Source organism: Scedosporium apiospermum, assembly GCF_000732125.1.
Source record: "Scedosporium apiospermum strain IHEM 14462 chromosome Unknown SEQ_SAPIO_0132, whole genome shotgun sequence".
NCBI lineage: Eukaryota > Fungi > Ascomycota > Sordariomycetes > Microascales > Microascaceae > Scedosporium > Scedosporium apiospermum.
In genome coordinates this window covers 179,551-201,721 of record NW_015971833.1, presented here as the reverse complement: position 1 = coordinate 201,721, position 22,171 = coordinate 179,551, and the positions used below count along the sequence as shown (strand labels likewise).

Genomic DNA, 22,171 nt, shown 5'->3' with positions numbered 1-22,171 from the left:
CTTGTAGCTGCAGGTGGTGTTACAATTGCCCCAGCAAATGCTTGGAGGATATGAAAAGCGGCAAACGCAACAACACAATGAAAGAGCATTTCCAAGTCAAAAGAGCTCCAAACCGTGAAGCGAGGAAACGTGTCTTGCCGCGTAGAGCTCTGGATTAATAATGAACCCGGCGATAGGGACCCGGGGTGCGGGGAAGTGAAGTGCCCGCCTCATTTTCAAAGTCGAGGCAAACATCCAATACCACATTTGGCTGAAGGACCTTCCAAATCGGCTCGCTTTGAGGTGCTAGGACACTGGTTTTCGGAGGAACATTACCCCGACGGGACAGCGAGTGAGGATAGGGACAATGCAGTTCTTTGCCTTGGGTGTTTACATGAGGAGAACCAAACTCTCCAGAACATCTATAATACAATTTTAAGAGAAAGGTAAGGTAATCCAGGAAGGATTGCAGGAGTGTTATGAGGAACTGACCAAGTGTTGAATGGGCCTTTACGCTATGAGAGGGGATGATGTTGTGATGCATCAGTTTCGCCAGTTGAGGGGTGCATGCCGGCCAGCCGCCTAAACTCTAAATCGACATCTTCCTGTGCTCTTGCCATTCTACGCCAGTGCGGAAAGGAGAAGATCCGAGGTGTTTTAATTATATTGACAGCCAGATAAATGACAGTGTTGATATTGCCATTTCCTCCAAGAGATGCCACTTTCCCACGCCTTTGGGATCTGTTTCTCCAAATCTGAAGAACACGCTTTCCACGCATCGAAGGGAGCCTGAATCAAAGATCCGTTTTTTTGCTTCACTACCACCACTCTCACTCCATACGCAAGGGGCCCCTCGCACCACGTTTGCCGAGCCGTCATCACTCATGGACTCCTTAAAAGCCTCCTTAAATTCCCCATACTCTCTGCCGAGCCCTCCTTCCGCATTAATTAGCGACACTTTACAACCTACGATATTGGACACCCCTTCCCGTTTGGCAAATTCGACCAAATGCACCTACCCGTAAAAGGCTTGGGGTGTCCCACGAAGCGGTTGCATACAATTTTACATGTGCAATGACGTCAAGTTTCCGTACGAGGCGGGGGCGAATCGTGCGACGATTGGGAATGTACCAAGTTTCGCTGTAGCCGGCAAGAGCTTTCTGGAGAAGAAGAAGGAACGAGTGTGGGGAGTGCCATGGACGGAATTGGCACCAACCATACCGCTTCGATATCTCGTCTTCGTTCCCTCTTTGCCTATCTTCCCCCAGATCAACGCAATGCTGTAACGGTCGGAGCCCTTGGGAGCCACGCCGCTATTACGACTCGTATTGAAGAAAGCACCTTTTTTTGCTTCCTCTTCTGTTCCCCCTCGCGTCGGTGAGCTGTGATGGTTCCCGGCTCTGACGCTGCCAACAACGGCCAAGTTGCCCAGTTGGACTGTGGGCCTCTGGCAATGGTAGCCAGGACCACTTGGCGAGACTTACCGACCTGTTTGGCTCGCTATTTTCCCTCGAACGGCAACAGACCGCTCTCTTCCGAGACCTCGCCACCCACCTTCTCTTCATGCAAGGTATTATCCTATCTCGTATCGCTACGCTCCTCTTGTCGTCTCAGCAGCCGCGGTCCTACTACGATCTAATCCGGTGTTTCTCTCCGGTGCTGAGACTTGTATACCAGCTCACACTGATCCCTGATGCCGCGGCTCGAGCAGCCGGGGGTGTCCATTGAGCGAAGGAGACTCTCCAACCATCGACAAAATGGCTAATGTGTTCGTCTACCTCCGCCCCCCAACCAAGTTACAAGGACTCGAGATTATTGACTTGCTCTGATCGGCGTAGCCTTCGCATGGTCTCTCTTCTTCATGTTCCTGTCCGGTTTTGCGCTGGTGTCCGCCGTTGGTGATGGCGCTGGGAAGCTTTGGGATTCCACTGAGAGACTCTTCGGGTCCCAGAAATGCTCGGCGAGCGGAAACCAAGTCATCTGATATTCCAACCCTTCCGTCAAATATTCTCTGGTAAGACCAACTCTCCTCCCACACGCTCGAAGTACGACTACTCGCCTAATGCTTTCTTTTCTGGGGCACAGAGGACACATTTCGGTTTCTCGAATCGGTGCCACACCGGAGTGATTTCCCCCAGCGGATCTCGAAAACTTCATCACTGCCGTACAATCCCAACCCGGCTCGAGCTCATCGTGCGAAAGACCTGGGTTGAAAGACCAACAAACCTCCGACGACACATAATCCATGTGCCCCTCTGCATAACAATTGATCGCTCGCCAAGCTCGCGTTCCCCCGTTGGCAAGGAGCAAATGAGCCAGCTGTACCAGCGGCACCAGCTGCATCAACGACTTCATCCATCCTGACGGCACGGCACCTATGGCACTTCCAGCCTCACATTTACCATCCTACCTTGTCAGTGGATACTTGTTTCTCCCCTGGTATTAATCAATTAGGGCTTTGTCTCTCCCCAAATGTTCCCGCGGCACCTGGTTCCTAGTAGGCATGTCGAAGTCAGTATGTGTTGCGAGCTGTTCCGGGGATTCTACTTTTACACTTTCGTTACTAACGGTTCCCTGGTTTTGATCACGCATTCCATTCGGATCATCGGAGCATGTATGTAAATATTAATTGATTAATCTCAAACTTTACGTGTATGAGGCGACATACCAGTCACATGTGCCTATTTTAATGCTAATGCTCTCCAAAATTCTTTACGAGGGAAACGCGAGCCTTGACTAGTATGAAATAATTTGCTCTCCGTCGTGATTTAGTAAACTCAGTAAGGGACGGTGTTTGGCCTCATTCCCGTTTTAAGTTTGACATCGATCGTGGCTATATATATCTCGTGACGGCCCCGAGAAAGGAGGTTTGCTAAACATTACCATGCCCAGACCCGTCCATGTTCACATATGAAGACTCCCGGAAATCGTTCACTTCCCCGAAAAGAGAGTAGCACACGCGAATCGAAAGCTGAAAGACCGACTGACCTTCGCTGCGGGCATGTTTGCCGCCGTCCCCATCATATTGGCGATCCCCAATACACCAACATCGCGTCGACCAATGAAGTTTGGTAAGAGGAAGAAAAATAAATCAAACACCATGGAAAAGTCTCAAGATGAATCAAACACTACCCGGGATTCGAAGTTCCAAATACCAACCGATATCGATATCGACAAGAAGCGATACAACGCCATCCTAGCGCACGTCCAAGGCCAAAAATACCTCGAGGACGTCGGTTCGGAAAACCGCCAAATTCTTACGGATCTCTTCCTCGAGCTCGTCCCCAAGGTCAACGCCCTCAGGACTGAGGAAGAGAGGGAGAGGAAGGAAATCGAGACGATTAGGGAAGCGTTCAAGAGTGAGCAGAGGGATATCGCCATGGCGAAAGCGCTGGTGAAGGGGTCAAAGTGGTATGCAGGGAGATCCTCCTTGGATGCCGCGAAGGTTATCCACAGCATCGAAGGGTTTGTGATAGGTCGGAGGATCAAGGCCAGAGAACACGCCTTGGAGAAGAGGGTGGCGGATAAGGAGAAGGCTCTGATCGATGAGTTCAAAGCCAGGAGGCTTCGACTAATTGGGAGGCCTGATGGGATTGAGTGGAATACAAGTAAACGGAAGAAGAACGATCACAGTGGCGAAGGGAAAAAAGAAATGATGTCGAGATGACACAGAAGAGAAATAATGCGAAGAGGACACACTGAAGAAGTGAAAGCATGCTACCCCGTTCCTCGGAGTAGCCAGCTTAGATGAGCAAGTCCTCACCCGGAAGGGAGTCCTCACATATATAGTAGTGCTCTTGACGTGGTTGAATGTCGTGCGTATTCCTGCTATTTTCCTCTTGCTTTTTCCTTATTCACAAAAGTCTTTAATGAAAGAAATTCTTAAAAAAAAAAAAAAAAATAATTATATTGTAGACGCCTCGAGAACGCTACTACTTTCGTCATGGATGGCTCCGTTCCATCAGGGGCTCCATTCCATGGCGCAAGAGTCATCAATTGTCTGGTCTAAATCTTTGTTGGGCGAGTGAGTTTCCTAATTCGGAAATCGAATGCGAACTGACCAGTAAGATGGCGATCCTTCCGATTTTCAGTTCCGAAACATTCCTGAGCAGACTCGACTCAGACCCACGATTTCTGTTGGTAGGGCAGCATTGGGGCACGCTTTCTTCGAATTCGGAAATGCGCGAGAAGCTCTCGGTGAGCCTCATACTTAAGATTAGAAAGGTGTAGACGATGGTAATAGCTACATGTAGACGGACCAGGGCGGATTGTTGTTCTGTTGCCAACTCGCGAGATTTTATGCTCCGCCCTTGCAGCAGTCTGGACCACGGTTTCAGTTCTGGCATTTCGTTGCACCAATCACAGGTCGAATGGATCTTGCGGGGTCTTGAACGTCGTCTGAAGGCGTTCCTCGACGTTCTCAGGAAGCTGCGAGGATCTCGCCAGGATGCTTGGCTGGTTGACGCCCAAATTTGAAGCCCCTTTTCTGTCAAACCAACCTTGATCCTAGTCGATCAATTCAATCAGTCACCAGTGTTATCGGTGCTCGCCGCTACTTCGTACTTCGTGGCCGCTTCGGCCAGATTTGAGGTAATGATATTACATAATACGTAACATTGAACTTAATGGGAATTTTCGGCTTCTACTTCGTAGATTCGGAACATAAGACCTGGACTAGTGTCGCATATTTTTCCCGAGACGAGAGACGAGGTTCCCGTCTTTTTCCATCGAAGATGACAGGATAACAACTCTTCTGAACTCCATTGTCGTCTTCAACTCTCTTAGTTGAAGCTCACATATATATCGGGCCCAATCATCATCGAACCATTTTGACTTGCAGGACGCCAGATTCTTGCCTGTTTAGACCTGTCCAGGAGGTCCCTTTCCCCTGCCCGAACTCACGTGCAACGCACCCAACGTCCACTACGAAGTAGAGTCAGTCAGTCGAACGACACAATGGCCCAAAACACCCTGCAGTTCCGCGTTGCAACCCCAGACGATGCAGCGCCACTCCAAGCCTTTGTCAAATCAGCATACCGAGGCGACACGAGCAGGCAAGGCTGGACGACAGAGGCCGACCTCGTCGCCGACGACCGCATCAACGTCGATGGGATAATAGCCAAAATCAACACTCCGGACAGCGCAATTCTAATAGCCACCGACGGAGATGGAGAAAACGCGGGCGTCCTCGTTGCGTGCTGCGAAGTCCTCAAGCGGAGTTCTGACCTCGCCTACTTCGGCATGTTTGCCGTGGACCCGCTTCGCCAGGGTCGCGGCCTCGGCCGCCAGGTGCTCGCGCACGCCGAGGAGTACTGTCGTCGGACTTGGGGTGTTCGCAAGGTGGAGATGAGTGTCATTTGGACGCGTGAGGAGCTCATCTTGTGGTACATGCGGCGCGGGTATCAGAGGACGGGGGAGTCGAGGCCGTTTCCTTACGGAGAGCTTGTTAATGGTGTTGCGCTGAGGGATGATTTGTACTTTGATATTCTCGAAAAGGAGCTTCATGCAGTTGAAGTAGAAGTTACGGCCTAGTAGAGAATCCGAGGAGTTTGAATTAGAGTGTGCCGTTGAAATATCCAAAACAGACATTTAGATGAGACTAGTAACAGGAAGAATCATTCCGCACAAGCGAAGATATTGTCCCTAACCAAGATCAAACAGCCGCATCCCCTTCTTGCCGTCTCTGCGCCGAAATTCCTTCCCGCCAGCTCCCTTTATCGCTGATTACTCTCAGTATATCTGTTGCACAACCAACTCCAACCAAGACACGAACTAGCGTTCTTGCTTATGTAAGTCGACGCCGCTTCCGCTCAGGGCAAATTCAGGACCGCTCAGGCCAGGCTCAGTTAATGTTTGCTTCTGCTCACTTCCGCTCACCACCACTCACCCGGCCCCAACGTGTCGAGGAGTAGACTCACCAAAAGTATTCAGCTTCTGAGGCGGCATGAGACTCTCATCCCACCCAAGAAAAACAGGGTAAGGGCACAGAACTGGGACCCATCTACCGCTCACACCTGCTACCCGGATCTCACGGTCCATCCCGTGTCTTTCTATCCAAACTGGGCCGCCATGGATTGTCTGCCTCGTACTTGTCAATGGCGATATTAGGAGAAGGCGCTCGGTCATGGCCTGGCTGTTAGGATCTGACATAAGGAAATCTCACGAGCATCACTAATTTGGCCGACGGCGGCATTAAGGAGGCATCAACGCAGCCCGGAGGATCCCCTAACCCTATACAAATGAAGTGATATTATGAGACGAAACATAAGCGACACGTGACTCAGCACAGGTGGCCCTTTTCTGGTCACCGGCTCAACTTCGGCTCAGTTGTTTATCAGCTCCCATCAGCGCTGGCATTGAGATCGGGCCACGTGACTGGCTCCTGCTTTGCTTTACTCAGCCAGCACCTTTAACATGTCGGCTTCTCGCCACCGAAACCCATCGACCGCTCATCAGTCCATCTCCCGTCCTCTAGCAAGCGTCATGGAATCCACCATCAAGTTCAAAAGGAGCAGTGGCAAGGCCAACTTGAGGAAAAGAAGGCCCGCATTCTCAACCGCATCGTCCAGCGACTCTGACGACAGCCCCTCATCCCAAGACGACACCAAGCCGAGAGGAACCCGTGTCAAGCGATTGAAAACAAACCCAAGTGCACAAGGGTCGACAACGACATCCTCACAGGATCTTTTCCCGACTCTCTTTGCAGCAGATCGCACTGTTCCCATAACAAACAAAAATGACGCAACCAATTCAGCAAGAGCCGTGGGGCCGGTAAAGAGGCCGACCAACGTCCGCACCACAGTGACAACGGATTTCGCCCCAGACGTTTGCAAAGACGTAAGTGGTTGATCATCTTACCTCTAAGATTATGTATACTGACTATCTCCAGTACAAACAAACCGGTTTCTGTGGCTTTGGAGATAACTGCAAATTCCTCCACAGCAGGGAAGACTACAAGCAGGGTTGGCAGCTTGATCGTGAATGGGAGGACGCCACCCGGGGGAAAAAGAAGGTACCCGGCACAGTAGTCGCAAGCATCGACGGCAAAAAGGCCAAAGAGGAAGAAGATAGCGACGAGGAAACCTCCTTGGAGAGCATACCCTTTGCTTGCATCATCTGCAAGGCGTCTTACAAGGAGCCTATCGTCACCAGGTGCGGGCATTACTTCTGCGAGTCGTGTGCACTAAAGCGATATCGGAAAGACCCGACCTGTGCTGCCTGTGGTGCAGGCACGAACGGCGTCTTCAACTCAGCCAAGAGGCTTGAGAAGCTACTAGAGAAGAAGAGAGAGCGTGCTGCAAAGCGGCGGCTAGCTGGCACCGAAGCCCGCGACGAGGTCAGCGACGAGGTCAGCGACGAGAATGAAGGCTAGCGATAGCATGTGTACATAGATCTCAGCTTTATGCGGTGCTGATATGTACTGAAAATGCTCAGGTGCAAGCGAGCCGCCAGACGACCGGAAGGAATCACGAGAAACTTTGCTGGCTGCTTGGAAGCTGCAGTTTCCATGGAAACAAACTCGTTCCAAGCGCTGGACAGTATATGGTCATGACAAAGCCATGTTCGAGGTTGTCGAAACGATGAAAAGGCTTGTCCCCCCTGGCTCGAGTTTTGAGCTTCTTTCTGTTCGGTTTCCATCCTAGACATGGATTCTGCCAAATCCGACTTATATTTTTGAAATAAAGGATGCGACAGAACCCAAAGTCTCGTGTCGTCAGGGCTTGTAGGTAGACTCCACCTCCTTCTGGTATTCGTGTCAGGTAGCGGCTCCAGCGGAGAGAGTGATTCTGCATTGCTTCGAGTTTCCTAGAACAATTCTGTTAGAAATCCCTACAAAAAGGGAGTTACTTGACATTGAGACTCTTGGTACTTACCATGACTCAGCTCAAGTTTGAGTTCCGATGGTTCCTTCCTCTTGTTTGACCGGCCAAAAAGGGGAAGTCGAGATTCTCAAACGGCTGCTGGGCTGAACTGTAATCGGCCTTTTTTTTATCAAGTTATGAGCATCAAGCAAGTGGCATAGACTGATTAGATGTGTTGAGAAGCTCTTGATTTTCTAGCTACTATAGACGACACACGGGTCTTCTTTATGGCTAGTTGAATTGCTATGGAAAAGCTAGTTGAACAGCAAGTGATAATCATAGACGTCAGCGGCGGTCTCTACGACGGGCTGGGGAACGCTGTGGCTGCTAGCTTTGAACAAAAGGTCCGAAGAAGAGCGCCGTGGCTGCTGACTGCGTAGAGAAGGCCCGACAGATGAAGCCAATTCGAACTTACATGAACAAACGCTACCGCAAAGGAATGCTCTAGGGAGGTTATCATATGTTGCTATTGAGAAGAGTCCTCAAAATGACATGGAGGTTTGCTATGTATGTAATCAGGAATTTATTTGCATACGCGGGCCCGGCCACTCATGAACTAGTATTGAAAACGAGGCGTATCCAAAATAATACGTGATCCTATTTTGTCGGTGCCCAGCAAGTAAAAACTTCGTTCCAGCATCCTAACCAAGTTCAAACGGCCCCGTCACCCTCTTGCGGTTTCGGCAACGAAATTCCTTCTCGCCACTTCCCTCTATAACCCATTAATACCCCAAGACGATCCCATCTCCTAGAACCACTTCCACTTCCTGACAAGTCAACCACGGTTCCTGATTCCCGTGAACCGGCTTCCTTGGACTTTTTCCATCGACGTCGCGGCTGGGCGTCTTCCTTGGGCACCTCCGACTGACTCCGGCCATTTCTCCAGTCATCTCTGTCTTTCTTCCGCATTGCCTGCAACCTACGTGCTTCCTCCACCTTCATCGCGAAGCGTCGCCTCGCGGCGTTGCCTTCCTCAGCCTTCTGCTTGCTGATGTATGCTTCTGTCTGCCGCCACTGGCTCTCGCTGGCCCACTTCTGGCGCAATTTGACCCAAATGCGATAGATCCAGAAGCGGGTCACGAACCAGATCATGAACCTGTGCAGTGTGGACAGAAAGAGGGCGCGCATTAGATTGCTGAAGGCGAAAACCATGACCAGAGCGGACGTGCAAATTGCCCCGGCAACTATAATCACCACATGAGATGCCATCCACTTTGCGGCTATGGGCGGGTAGATATCTTACAAATCCATTTTAGCTGTGACGAAAGCGACATGGCTTCCCTCCCTTCCTTCTCGGCCACGTCTGGGTCTAATTCGGGATTGTTCATCCCAAATACCGCAGAAATGAATGCGAGCGGGAACTAGGCAGGAGTTAGCCCTGGGCTCTGAGAGTGCGTATTGGGGATATTGTCATGCTGGACTGCTACTACATACGAAGACAATCGTCATCGTGGTGAAGATCATGATGGCTCTCCCCTGGATAACTGCTTCCTCCCCATGTCTGATGGATTGCCAGGCCTGGATGACACTCGCTTGTTGTTGTTTGAGTGTGAGAAGTTGGTCCAACTGGAGGAATGTGCATTGTTAGAATTATCTCCCGAAACGGAAAATGGTTTAGGGGCAAAACAAACACTCTGCGATGTGCTAGTAGCACTCTCCCTCAGGTTGTTGAGCTCCTCGAGGTGGTTGTCAATTTCAGAGAGGAGTTCTTTCGCCGACCTTTCGAACCATTTCAAGTTTTGTTTCTTCTCCAAAATCTTCTTTCGATCAGCGTTAGGCGGTGTTGCAGCTCCCTCGGCTCCCTCCAAAATAGCAGTAAGCCTCTCCGACTCGTTCTCAACCTCTACGCCCATGATCTCCGAGGCGTTCTTCTTGAACTTCTCCAGCATACTTTTCTGTTGCTTGACGAAATGAATCATCATGTTCAGCTCGTCAAGAATGTCTTTGATTTCCTTTTGGAGTATCCCCTCAGGCGCGATGTTGAGTAAGGGTATATGAAGCTCAGAGAGGTCAGCTTGGGTTGGCGCCGACGTCGCTTTCCGAAGTTTCTCTGCCGAATCCCACAGATGCTGGAATGCTAGCGTCTGTTTGTACGTCTGAAACACGTATCAGTTTGTGAGAAAATATCTACGCATTGCGGGCTTGAAGGTTCATCCTTACAACTCTTCCGATAGCCTCGGAGAAAAGGTCCAACACTCGCGGCTGCCGATCAAGCGTGCTTGTGCGATCGAAGAACGTTTTCGTGCATTCTGTGAGGATAATAAGGGCCAAGTCATAAATGGTTCTTATCTGGCCGTCGCGCATGGTCTCGAATCGGCTTCTGATAGACCTGTGTATTCCCGAGAGATCGTGACGATTGAAACCGTATCTCCGAGGGAAGAAGGTCAGAATGGTGTGTCCATCAAGGATCCACATCCACAACTGGTCGACCATAATGAGTCGCGAAAGTTTGCGGATGTTGTCCCGACATCTGAAACACATTATTTTCTTGACCGGATCAGTATTGCCCAGGGGTGCTTCCCCGCCGCCATCGGGCAATTTGCATTGGTATCCGCATCCAAAGGCTGCGGACCTGCAGACTTGACACCGCCGTTCTGGTTTCTTCTTTGGTACCTGCTCCTCATCAGTCGTGGCTTCATGCTTTCCCGGACATGCTTCCTTTCCCAGCCAGCGCCTTTTATGTCTTCTGGCTGAACCGCAATCGCGACACCGCTTCTTTAACTTGGTGTTATTGCGCGACTGGAGGTTCTGATCCTCGGCCTGAGAATGGATGGGCTTCCTAGCGTTGCCGTCCTTTTCATGTAAATCCCAGCAAGTCCAGCGGACCTCATCCTGATCAGTATACTCCCATCTGTGGAAGCCATCCACCTTGGCCGTCGTCTCACGGTACACGACTTGGTCTCTGTCTCGTGTCCGCGTGTTTTTGAGGGAGCAGTAGTACGCCTGGTCGAGGGTCCGGCGTGGATGCAACGGAGCGGGCCTATGGAGATACTTTTCGAACATCATGGTGTCTCGATAATTCTCCATGGTCTCCATGAGACGGGAGACGTCGTACAAAAGTTGTGCCAGTGGTTTTCTGAACTTAAGTCTACCAGTGGGGTCCCGTTTCAGCGTATTTATCGATGGATTCCGTTTACTCTGAGCCGAATGAGCTAGAACCGCTCCTGGTAGCGACTGAATGTTCCAAAGGGGAGGAGGCTTCTCTGGTGACTCTGGGCGCGATTCCCTACATGTAGCATCATCAAACATTAGCGATCCGTTCCTGTATCCTCTGGGACTGTGGAATTTTCTAACGTCAGTGTTTCCCTATTTATCCGCCGTTGTCTAGTCGCCTCCTCTTCTACCTTTACCTTTCGGTCGCGCTCTTCTGTTGTGAGGATATCAATGATTTGAGCAAAGGTGTGGCGTTTTCGGTCGGTGTCCCAATGAAGTATTGGCATCTAATAATCTGTATTAGCATTGGCAACTTCAGTAACAGAGGGCCGAGGTTACTTGCGAATAGAACCATGTTATTTGGAGTTGCCTCAGCCGTCTTCGGGTCTGTATTGTGATGATGACTGTCAGCGTCGCCTGTTGTAACCTGGCGTGGAAATAGGATCTCAGCTGGGCTTACCGGTGGACACAAGCTCGCAGATAGGGCGGAGGTGCCGTGCGTGAACGAGCGACGAGTGATGCTGTTGCCCTCTCCAAAGTTCGTGTCTTAGAAGCATCTGGGTGCGAGTTTGTTCCTGGCTGTTCCGGTTTCCTCTCCCATTCTCTACGAACTCAGGATCGGGCTCGTCGTAGAATCTCGCAATCGCTTTCTATCCATTCTGTCAATACCCACCGACCGATAATTGGGCATGTTATCCGCGGAACCGACTAACCTCAACCCACTATTATTACTGCATCGTCAGAGACTGCACATAATGTAATTTCAAGATTCGGCTCAGCCCTACTTACCTCCATATTATTCGCTGGAAAATGGAAGTATCTTAAACAAGATGCCGGCTCAGACTCTTTGCGCTTGAAATTGCAGGATAGGTAATTCGTCCAGTTTCGGCCCTCCCCCACATCTGGTTTTGAGAGCAAGTCGTAAGTCATGGCCTTCTGCGCTGGGAACTCCCCTTTCCAAACAGCTCTCCTCTGTCGCTTAATATCTTCAGAAGCCCGTGAATCCGCAATACTTCCTTGTAGGCCATCTTGGTCGGCCAACTTTACCCCTCGGTACACAACCCGATGATCTTCACCATCAACCCTCGTGAATAACGTAAGGTATGCCTTTATATCTTTGTCGGGGTCATAATCCATGGTGGCTGTCCCGGATTCGCCGGCGCTGTTGGAGCCTCCCGATTCTGCTAAAGGGGTCCTAGAGATGGAAGCAGATAGACTTCGGAAACCGTCATGACCCTGCGATTGAATCTCAGATATAAACTCTCTATGGCTGTGATTGGGAACAGTTCTCTGTCCCTGATTGAGAGCTTCTCGACGCTTCTTAAGATATTCTTCCTGCCGCTTCTTGAAATCTTCTTGCCATTTCTTGAGACTCTTCTCAACATTCGTGACTAGCGACTCCCCGTCCCACGCCCCGGGCGGAGTTGTGCCGTGTGAGCGCGACGAGGATTTTGGTATGGCAGACGATTTGATGAACTGTCGGAGTCGGCCAACACGATTCCTCTCGTCATTGATGCGGTCCTTCTGGGAGGGACTCAGTGAGTTTAAATAATTCTCGCGCTCAGTGAACCGAACGCAGGCAAAATAGTGAATGACAGGATTGATGATGCAGTCATGAGGATCAGAACTGATGCAGTGGTGCGGTTGGGACATCTTCTCCACCTAATAAGTGAAGAACTAAGAAAAAAATCCAAACAATTCCAGCGTCTGAAAAGGAAATGAAAATGACGATGGGGTGTTGGAGTTGGGCCCATGAATGGAGGTCCGACCTCGAGATAAGATATTATATATCATACAGGACGTGCCAAGGCTCTAAGTCAATCTCTACGTCCCGGATATCAGTAACACTCACAGAACCGCCGGTGGCGTTTTGTCGGTCAGGACCCCGGATTCAGCTCGTCATTTATTGGTACATGTTATCACAGCACCAGGCTCTGGAGAGAGGAGCAAGACAGAACAGGAGTTGCTGTCAAAAATGACAAAGCGAACACAGGCCCCAACAACAACTGTGCAACCAGTCGCGGCATATTTGTGCTAACGTCTTTTCCATGATCATCCAGTGCGTCAATTGAGCTGCAATGCAGCATGTCGATCACATTCAGCTTGGGGGCGGTGCTGCCAAGGGTGGATACGAACAACCCACCAATCCCGCCGCAGAAATTGGTCTTTATGGCCGAGCCTTGTCGCAGTTTCACGACTCGAAGTCAATGGTGGGGAGGAGCCTGGTCCGTTGCATCATTGTGGCTTGCATATATTGAAAGGGTGCAGGGTTAGTACCCATAAACGAGCAGAGCCTGCTCTAGTGCTCACGGTTTCCTACTCAAGCGGCGAGTGGACACTCTAAAAGGGGAAGCCATATTATTGGACCTTGCATGATGGGCCCCGAAGTGTTAAGTATACTTGGGAAATTGTTGCAAGTATACCGTCCCTCATGATCCTAGCAAGAGTGACTCGTGTCAGTCAACCGCACCGTCAGGTTTGCCTAGACGCCCGTCAAGGGAGCCCACTTGCAGCAGTCGCGGTCCAAGAACTCCGCGGACGGCTAACGGCACCCTTTGTAATGAAGTTGGGATGGCGGATACGACAACACCCCTCAGACAACCGTCACTGCAAGGTCCGTGACAACAAAGGGAAAATATGAGGTAGGAAAGAGGCTTCAAACCAGAGCTTCGTCGGAGGGAATTGCTAGATAAAACTCGGGACTGAAGTTCGGCAGATGGGGCTGAAGGCAGAGGTGGGGTTCCAGCATATCTCCGCCTGTTCAATGCATCGCGATGATGTTTCCTGGTTCCGGACCACGGCAGTCTGGTGAGATCAGGCTGTTTAATGGAGCCAATGGATTTCATGCGCAACCTACCTGTCCAGGGTTGTATCAAAGCCAAGAACATCACAATGAACTTGTACATCGGGATCCGGACCTTGACCAGTCTGGGCATCTATATTTGGTAGTGCCTGTTGTATCAGCTGTGATCACAGGCGCTAAATTCTAACCATTACTTTTGTCGCTGTCGTTAAGATGGGGCTGAAGGCGGTTTGGTTAATATATAAGTTGGGGTTGTGTCTGGAAGATATGGAATATCTTCTCCGTCGGGAATTGGACTCGGCTTCTCGTCCACGACCATCCTAAGAAGAGTATCCGCTGGATCATGGGCGACTAGTAAGGGGATTATAAATGGAACGCATGCCCCGGGGTATCAAACATGATGATGGTAAGAAGATCACCTCCAATCGCACAAAAAAAAAAACATCACTGTTTAGACTTTTCACTATACTTGAACCCCACAGAAAATCATCATGCGTTTTACCGTCTCCATCCCGCTTGTGTTGGGCACATTTGCAATGGCCCAGGAACACACGATGGGCTTCATCGGCTGCTCCATGGCCGAGAACGTCGCCCAAGGTTACGTGGCCGTCGGCGGAACCCGCATGTGGGGACCGTACGGTACTGGCGGTGCCGTCGTCCAGTCGTGGACCAACACCAACTCAGCATCATGGCAAAGCTTCGATCGACAAGCAGCCCAGAATGGCAAACCAGACACAGTTTGGGTGATGATTTGCATCTTTGCCCAAGCCAGCGCCAACTACGAAGAGGTGAAGAAACTCATCGCAAACGCCCGCGAACACGCCGCGCCGGACGCCCAGATCTACATCACCGGCCAACCTTTGTACGAAGACGGAGGCACTTGCTTCCTCGCGGGAGCCGGCGGACCCGAACACACCGATGATTTGGCGAAGCAGGCCGCCGAGGATCCAGCCTTGAATGTGACATACCCGGGCCAATTCTGGCTGAAGAGTGGAGAGGTGGCGGATACGTGCCATGCCAATACGGTTGGGCAGAGGTCCTTGGGCCAGCAGGCGCTTGATCTCTGGGGCTGATCCGGTATGGGCTGGAGCTCTTCTTGTGGCACCAAGATTGTATGGTAGATACATCAAAACTTGAATGGGGTGGTGAAACTTTGGGGGGTGTTTTCTTTCAGGTTATAATATCATGTTGATAGGTTATTAGTAGTCTGAAATCAAATGAGGCTGTTTTCTGCGACGACAATGCCTGATCTATTCTTCCTTTCACATAATTTATTACTGGTAGTAAGTCCCTATTTGACCTATTCAGCGGGGTGCCCAAAAATTAGGTGCTGGTGAGTAACTGAAGCAGTTCCCGCCTTGTGGGGGCGTCTCGGAGTGCCAAATTCATCGTAGAAGTGCAGCCAAGACTAATATTAACAGAGGGCTATGACGCGGATCTCCATCTTAGCATGCTCTGTTATGGTGTCACATATGAAGGCCACGTGGCTCTATTTATCCGTAGCACATGGCATGTAGTCAACCCGGCTACGAAGAACGGCGTTAATTTGCACCTCTTCAGGTGAGAATAAGACCATTGACTATGGGCGTGCTCCATTACGTGCGCCCATCCAATAATACCAGGAACGGGAAGAAGTCACCCCCCTGGATAAGCCACCAATACGAGTAGCAGTGATCGAGGATGTTTTGTATTCCTTCTTTAGGGAGGCCGAAGAATGATGACAATGGCCGGGGATCCCTTTGGCTAAATGTTGGACTAGAAAACTAATCACTGCCAAGCGAGAAGTCATTTCTACCAACATGCGATGGCGAGCAGTGAGTCGCAAATATACAAACGATGGCGTCGAATCGGACGCGTTGGTTTTCTTCTCTTGGGAAGCAATTCCGACACGTCCATAGGGACCGAAATCGACCTTTTCTTGGAAGGAGAATCACTCCAAGAGGCGGGATTCATATGCTGGCTGGCACAACGGAGAAGTCTGTCCCAGTGCTCATGGTACCTCTGTCACCTCCACATGGTCCGTCTCTCCAACCGAATTTAGAGGCCGACCCAGATCCCTGGATGCAGTAACCTGATAATGTAAATAATAATAATAATTCCCATGACTTTCAATCTCTAGGTGAAAAGGTCGATAGCAAAACCGCCCGTCGGAACCCCTGTCCCTTTATGGTATGGTGCCACATTAACAAAGGCCGTCGGCTCTTTGAACTCCCATTTCCCCATACTACTTGAAGGTTGCATGAATGAATGTCATGGTGGCTGACGAGGGTGGTGACCGAGTGCTGCGTGTGCATGATGCATCAGGCAGAAAATTCCGAAAGATGGGAAGACAAAGTCGGGTATTAACAGGGCCTGCCGGACAGGCCGACTAAACGCTCACCTTAATCCTCTCCAGCATCCTCGTTTCCTTTACCTCCGGTGAAGAAGATGTGGGTGTACATGTAGAATGATGGGGGACTTCGCATACACTGGACGATGTTTCATGTTTCATGTCCCCGATCGTACGTAGACCACCATGGTGATGTCCCCGATGAACTGGTGGCTCATGTCGTCGAAGTGGAGGCAGGAACAATCACTGAAGGCAAGCGGATCCCCGGCAAAGCTACGCCCAGTCTCATGTTTCAGTAATTCCTACTATTGAAATACAAGTTTAGAACAGAAAAAAGCCACATACAGCCATAACCTGGAGAAAACACGCGATCCCGTCCGCTCTCGCCTAGTTAAGCTCCAGAGTGTTAGACTAGTAGTTGGGTCGGTGACGACCAGCGAATCCCTGATGTTGTATATAGTATTCTTTTTACCCGTCTTACCTCCTTAACGTCTCTATTTCTTTGCTTCTCTTCCAACACATGTACCCCAAGCTAACAACATAGAGTTAACAGGATCTTTCCACACGTAGTGATAGACGTATTCTAAAAAACCCACGTCTTTAGCCCACACAAAAGTAGTTCCTCATTAAAAATCCATAAGAAAAGATATCATTACAATAGCGTGGCAACGAAAGATCGATCCGAGGTTACAAACTAGATCATGGCCCGCTCGGCTAGTCTTTGGTCTCTCCTGCATCTCTAGGGGAGGAATTCTCTCTTAGCTACTCGCAATTAGCAAATAATCCCTCCTAGATTCCACCTTACTTAATATCTCATCTAGCAAATCGCAGAATATTCTAACTATTACACAATATCTAACATTATCCTTATCACCAGAATCGACAGTCTAGCTAGATTGCCCAGCAACCCACCCCCCTACTAGATATCATCTAGTAGGCTAACATATTTTAATAGGAACTATAGGTAACTTTTCATCAATCAGATCAACAAGGTCACTAATAGCCAATTCTTATATATATTCAAAGTCCTTTATCCTAATATAATTAATCTAATACTATACTAGAAAGCTTAGCTTAACCTTTTATCAACCTCTATCTATTTTATTAAGAGTAAAGTATAGGTAAGGGTATTAACTTTAGCTTTAGAGCCTTTTATAGAATATTTTAACCTAGTTATTACTATAGAGGAGCTAGATTATAAATTTAAAGTTAATATAGCCTATAGACTAGATATTATAAAGTAGAAATCTAGGTTAGTTACTAGATACTATCTAAGCCTCTAGGGCCTTATACTAAATAGTACCCTACCTAGTAGCTATAAGGCTATTATAATACTCTATTACTATAGTATATTACTTTATAAGCCCTATATTAGTAATCTTAAGAATTCTTAGCTCTTCTTGAAAATCTAGACCTGTGAAGTGTAGGATGTTTTCAGGTTTTAGATCTCTATACCGAATATTAGATTGATTGCTTGTCTTCTGCGTGTAGTCACTTGGAAATTCCGGTGAATTCCGGTGTTTTGTCATTATCATATTCGTTTTCAGGGCTGGTGCTGTTCCCCCAGAAGATGTGCAGTTTATCGAGACCATCGGCTAGGCCACGGAGCTGACGGAGGGCTTGTTCGATAATGCGTACCGTGGGCACTTGCCGAGGCTTCTGTTCCCAGAAATATCGTAGGTTACCCCCTTCCGCCCATGGGAACATGAAATAGCGAAGACTTCACATATCTATTGCGGCAAGGGGATTCGTTTCGCGACTTGAACAATACGAAAGATACGATTATGCTGCTTTTGTACCAGGAAACACAACTGTCCCAGTTGCTGCCATAGTTGCCTTGAGGAAAGACTTGAAGAAGTTGATGCTTAAGTAACATGTACGCTTTTCCTCTCCTCTCCCGTTCGGCGCCATCTCTCCAAGCAGAGCTGGAGAGAGAGATAGTTTCCCTTTCGGATCGCTCACCACACAATGGCCACCTTGCAGAACTTGTCCTAACGTCCACCGCTCCTCTCTATCAAACCGCTTGTTGGCCCTGTCCACCTCTACGGAAGAATCTTGACAGCGTGGGTCGAAACCGCCAAACTGTTGTTACCCATAACGACGAGATAGGATAATCACGAAGGCAATCAAGCAATTCAAAATCCTGGACTACCGGGGTGTGGACATGTCTAAAAAGTGGCCGCGAGAGCGTGTTCTTGAACGGAGCTGCTGCATTGCATTTCGTCTGGAAACATGACGATTCCTGTTCCTGCCGTCGTTGCGGTTGGGCAAGGACCGGATGGTCCTTTTGTCACGGACCGAGCTCGTCGATGGCATCCCGCTCGCCCACATCGGAGATAAGTGCGAGGTGCCAACCCTGCCCGCATGAAAAAACGAAGCGCCTGGCATGCCAATCTACAGCGGCTGCAAACGCCAAGATCTTCGTAAAGGAGACGGTCCGGCCTCAGTTTAGCAAGCTAACGTCCTACACGACGGGGTTCAACGGGTTTGTTAATCCGCCACCTTGGGTAATCGAAGTGGATAGGAGAGAGTTGTGGGGTGTGAAGACGGCTGCTGTTCCAGAATTCATCTTTGCCATGGCGACTTAGGACCTTACAATATCACAGTTGATCCATCCACCCTTGGAAGCAACGGGTTTAATCGATTTTGAAAATGTGGGCTATTTCCCACGGGTGTGTTCAAACCCATGTACGAAGATTCGACCGAGCGTAGTAGGCTTACGAGTGCGGGAATACCATTTTCATATCCTAATACGCTTCCTTGCGGGAGTAGAATGGTTGGATCGAGAAATGTGTGAGATTCACAACTAAACTGGAGTTCTACCAACATGCCAAAGAAACGCTAAAGGCCAAGTAGAGATGGCCGAATAAGACACTATTGTTTCTGGTTCGGGCATCCAAGCTTGGGTGTGTCACTACCCAGGAGCTAATACTGTTGCAGGCATCTATGGAAAAGGGAGGGGAAGTGGGTCTGCTTGGCTGAGTAGAACCACCTCTCCCAATCAACATTCTAAAATGGATTGTCGAACCAATGCGAAGTTTTCCTATTTGAAGCTTAATTGTCCCTGTAGCTGGCAAATTGAACAAGCCATCCAAATCAGACTCCTCCAAAAAGGTCGCGAGTTATCCCTTCGCATAATTCCACTTTCTTTGCTGACTTCCGCCGTATCGGAGCTGGTACTGACAGGGGCCGGGAACGGTGCTAATTTCTTATCGGCCGAAAAGCATACCGGGTGGTCCTTGGTTGGCCTCTGAACAGTCCACGCAGTCTCCATTTATCGATGCGGTTATAAGACGTCCAGGTCAAGTCTTTCTCAATACGACAACTTTTTACGGCATCGCCGTACGTTCCGAAGACTTGCCTCCAAGCAGGTCCGTTCTCGTACAAAATTTCGAACAGCATATCGTCTCCTTTATGCCTCCTCAGTATTACGGGGTCAGCCTGGCGGGCATTATACGCGAAATCGCCGCAAAGGAGGAATCGGAGTGATGGTATGCCGTGCGGTCCAAACGCCCAGTTGGCAAAATCAACGAAGTCGGTTTCCAAGGGGTAGAGGTCTAAGTGATCTTTGACGCTTCCTTTGTTAACTGACGTTTCCATTGCCTCAGGTCGGTGTCTGCGGACGGAGGATTCATCGAACGCCCATGATGCTCGGTCATGCATATTCTCCACATCATCGGCGGATTGGCGGATGTGGAGTACTGTTAGAGAAGAACCATTAGATGTGAAGGGCGATAAAAGAGGCTTCTGTAGCAAAGAAAGTGAAGAGAAACGTTAGTCAAATGTAGCATTTTGGACAAAGTGTCATGGGCTGATGCCTTACCAAAGTACAGGGGGAACAACAAATCCCGAGGAAGTCTAGATCCAGTGTTCCAAGAGGGTTTTGTGAGGGGTCTTCGATGCGCAAATCCTCGACATCAACGCTATGGCGTTCAATTTTAGTCCTCTGATGGTAGACAAATCGCTCGATACTTCCAAGGTGGCGAGAAATGTGATTCCATAGTGGGAGAGGATTCGTGGATCCTGCCAGGAGGACACAGAGCTCGTTAAGAGCCTTGCTGGCGCTCAGAAACCGCAATAGTGTTTCTTCAGAAGCTCCGACGGTTGCGTCATCTGATTCTTGGATCTCGAGTCGCGTTAGACGGATCCCGACATTTTGCAGCAGAAGGCAGTCTAGAAATTCATCCCATCCCGGACACGCTCGTATGGTAAGAGACTCGAGAGTGCGAAGACTCAAGGCATGAGAGACAGTTGATGAGAGCGCCACGTGCGAAAGAGATAGGGAGCGGATTCTGGGAAAGAGGAGGTGAGTGGGTTTCTCGTTCAGGCATAGAACTTCCCTGGAGAAATACTCTTGCGGGTTGTACTCCTCATCGGCGTCATCGCTCATTAGAGTGCCTCTGAGTCGCCGCCAGTTGCCGAAGTCCAATTCCAGAGTCTCCATGTGACCCGAGTTCCTTTGAATAGCCGTGGAGACAGCACGCTGATGGGAACGGTTAAGTCCCCGCCAAGACAGGTGATGCAGCTCATGGAATACCGTGAGGTCTATTTCGCAGTCCACGCCAAAGTCACCGCTGTCGCAAGTATAGCATGTAACCAGGCTTAAGGATTTCAGTTGCGGTTGTTTCAAGGGAATAACCCCCGTTCTCCCGAGAATCTTGGAATCCACGCAAGAGACAAGGTCCCAGCTACGCATAGAGTGTTAGCGGCATCCGTACGAAACGGAAGGCATGAATTCCACACGTATGAATTCCACACGAAAAGCAATCTCATACCTAAAACTAGATAGTTGGCCCTCCTCAAGGCGCAAGAGGACATGCTGGGCCTTCTTCACAACGACATCAATGTGAGTTTCTCTTGTCCACGTGGAACGAGTGACACCGAGTTCCACAGAGTCGCCCTCTTCATTGACCAATGGCCATGAACCGTAACTGCAGTGTAGGTGGCTACAGATCCTTGTACAGCATGGATCGTCGGATCCAGTGCTACGAAACCCAAGGTGTCTGACATAGTCCAGACAGCTCGTCGGCAAATTTGTATATTGCATACCACCCTTTGTTGTGGATTTATCTGTTGTTATCGTCAGGGTTTTCCATAGGAACGCACTGAAGATTTTCTTGTAAGTCTTGGACACTTGAGTGAGGCTGCTCAAGTCGCTCTTCTCGCACTATGAAGTTGAAAACAAATTAGCATCCGTAGGTGTACCCTACCAAGTAGAATAAGAGAAGAAGAATGGGGATCAAACATTGTTCAGAATGAGCTCGACGAGCTCTAGTGGAAATTGTGTGAGCATGATAGAGATTGCTGATGATGATAGTCAACACTGGAATGGTGCTCGATAATGGATTGGGAAGAGTTGATGGAGATGATGGTAGGGAAAAGTTTAGGAGAGCGCGTCTACCGCAAGAATGAATCCAAATGTGAAAAGATATGAAAAGAAGGTGTGCGCTGATGAAAATAATATAGCTAATTGGGGTAAGAGGTGTGATGGAATCACTGGAGCAAGGATAATGACTTTTAGCTTGAGGAATGTGCAAGCATAGCGTGGGAGAGGTGTTTGTATAGCTTGGAATTGGAAAGTCTTTCTTTGTTTGCTATCTGATTAAGAGGCATGACAGTAGCATCCGGGAGAGAAAGACCATATGGACTATGGCGGAGCATTTGATAAATAGGTCTAAACGGGTTGGCTTGATCTAGATACTCCTTCTCAATGCGGCTCTGGTTATAAAGTCGAGGTCTTAGCCTTCAACCCTACCTGCTTCCTTTCTCCTACCCGGGCCTTGAAACCTGGGTATATCCCGCGCGCGTAAATCGGCCTGACTGAGCCTAACGATGGAAAACTGCTCTTACCTGTGGGAGAGGTTCCTCCACACAGCGTACATGTACGTTCTCCAGGGCTAAGGAATACTAGTTTGCCACTGGGTAGGCATCTGGTGCGACAGCAACTCGGAAGGCAGACCCTCTGCTCCACAGACGAGCATCATTCCAATGCCAAGTACAGCGGATATTAATTAAACTCCCTTTCACACTTCTCCTTGGGCAATA

At 49.4% G+C, this 22,171-nt stretch overlaps 3 protein-coding genes and 3 pseudogenes across 3 annotated transcripts; 4 read left to right on the top strand and 2 right to left on the bottom strand.

Annotated features, from left to right (window-relative positions):
* Positions 1-3,079: 3,079 nt before the first annotated feature.
* Positions 3,080-3,646, top strand: SAPIO_CDS8813 (annotated as a pseudogene; the record flags this gene model as incomplete).
* Positions 3,647-4,935: 1,289 nt separating this feature from the next.
* SAPIO_CDS8812 lies at positions 4,936-5,511 on the top strand (annotated as a pseudogene; the record flags this gene model as incomplete).
* Positions 5,512-6,393: 882 nt separating this feature from the next.
* SAPIO_CDS8811 (Uncharacterized protein) lies at positions 6,394-7,351 on the top strand (the record flags this gene model as incomplete). The annotated part of the gene is made up of 2 exons (XM_016790364.1): positions 6,394-6,816; positions 6,869-7,351. 2 exons carry the CDS (start codon positions 6,394-6,396, stop codon positions 7,349-7,351), a joined length of 906 nt encoding a protein of 301 aa, XP_016639667.1.
* A 744-nt stretch (positions 7,352-8,095) lies between these two features.
* SAPIO_CDS8810 (uncharacterized protein) lies at positions 8,096-12,647 on the bottom strand (the record flags this gene model as incomplete). Its single annotated transcript, XM_016790363.1, has 11 exons — positions 8,096-8,149; positions 8,257-8,285; positions 8,765-9,025; positions 9,085-9,202; positions 9,276-9,407; positions 9,473-9,937; positions 10,002-11,067; positions 11,192-11,281; positions 11,607-11,644; positions 11,708-11,716; positions 11,784-12,647. 11 exons carry the CDS (start codon positions 12,645-12,647, stop codon positions 8,096-8,098), a joined length of 3,126 nt encoding a protein of 1,041 aa, XP_016639666.1.
* Positions 12,648-14,288: 1,641 nt separating this feature from the next.
* Positions 14,289-14,870, top strand: SAPIO_CDS8809 (annotated as a pseudogene; the record flags this gene model as incomplete).
* Positions 14,871-19,327: 4,457 nt separating this feature from the next.
* Positions 19,328-21,419, bottom strand: SAPIO_CDS8808 (uncharacterized protein; the record flags this gene model as incomplete). Its single annotated transcript, XM_016790362.1, has 5 exons — positions 19,328-19,873; positions 19,950-20,814; positions 20,902-21,028; positions 21,233-21,293; positions 21,372-21,419. 5 exons carry the CDS (start codon positions 21,417-21,419, stop codon positions 19,328-19,330), a joined length of 1,647 nt encoding a protein of 548 aa, XP_016639665.1.
* Positions 21,420-22,171: the final 752 nt, after the last annotated feature.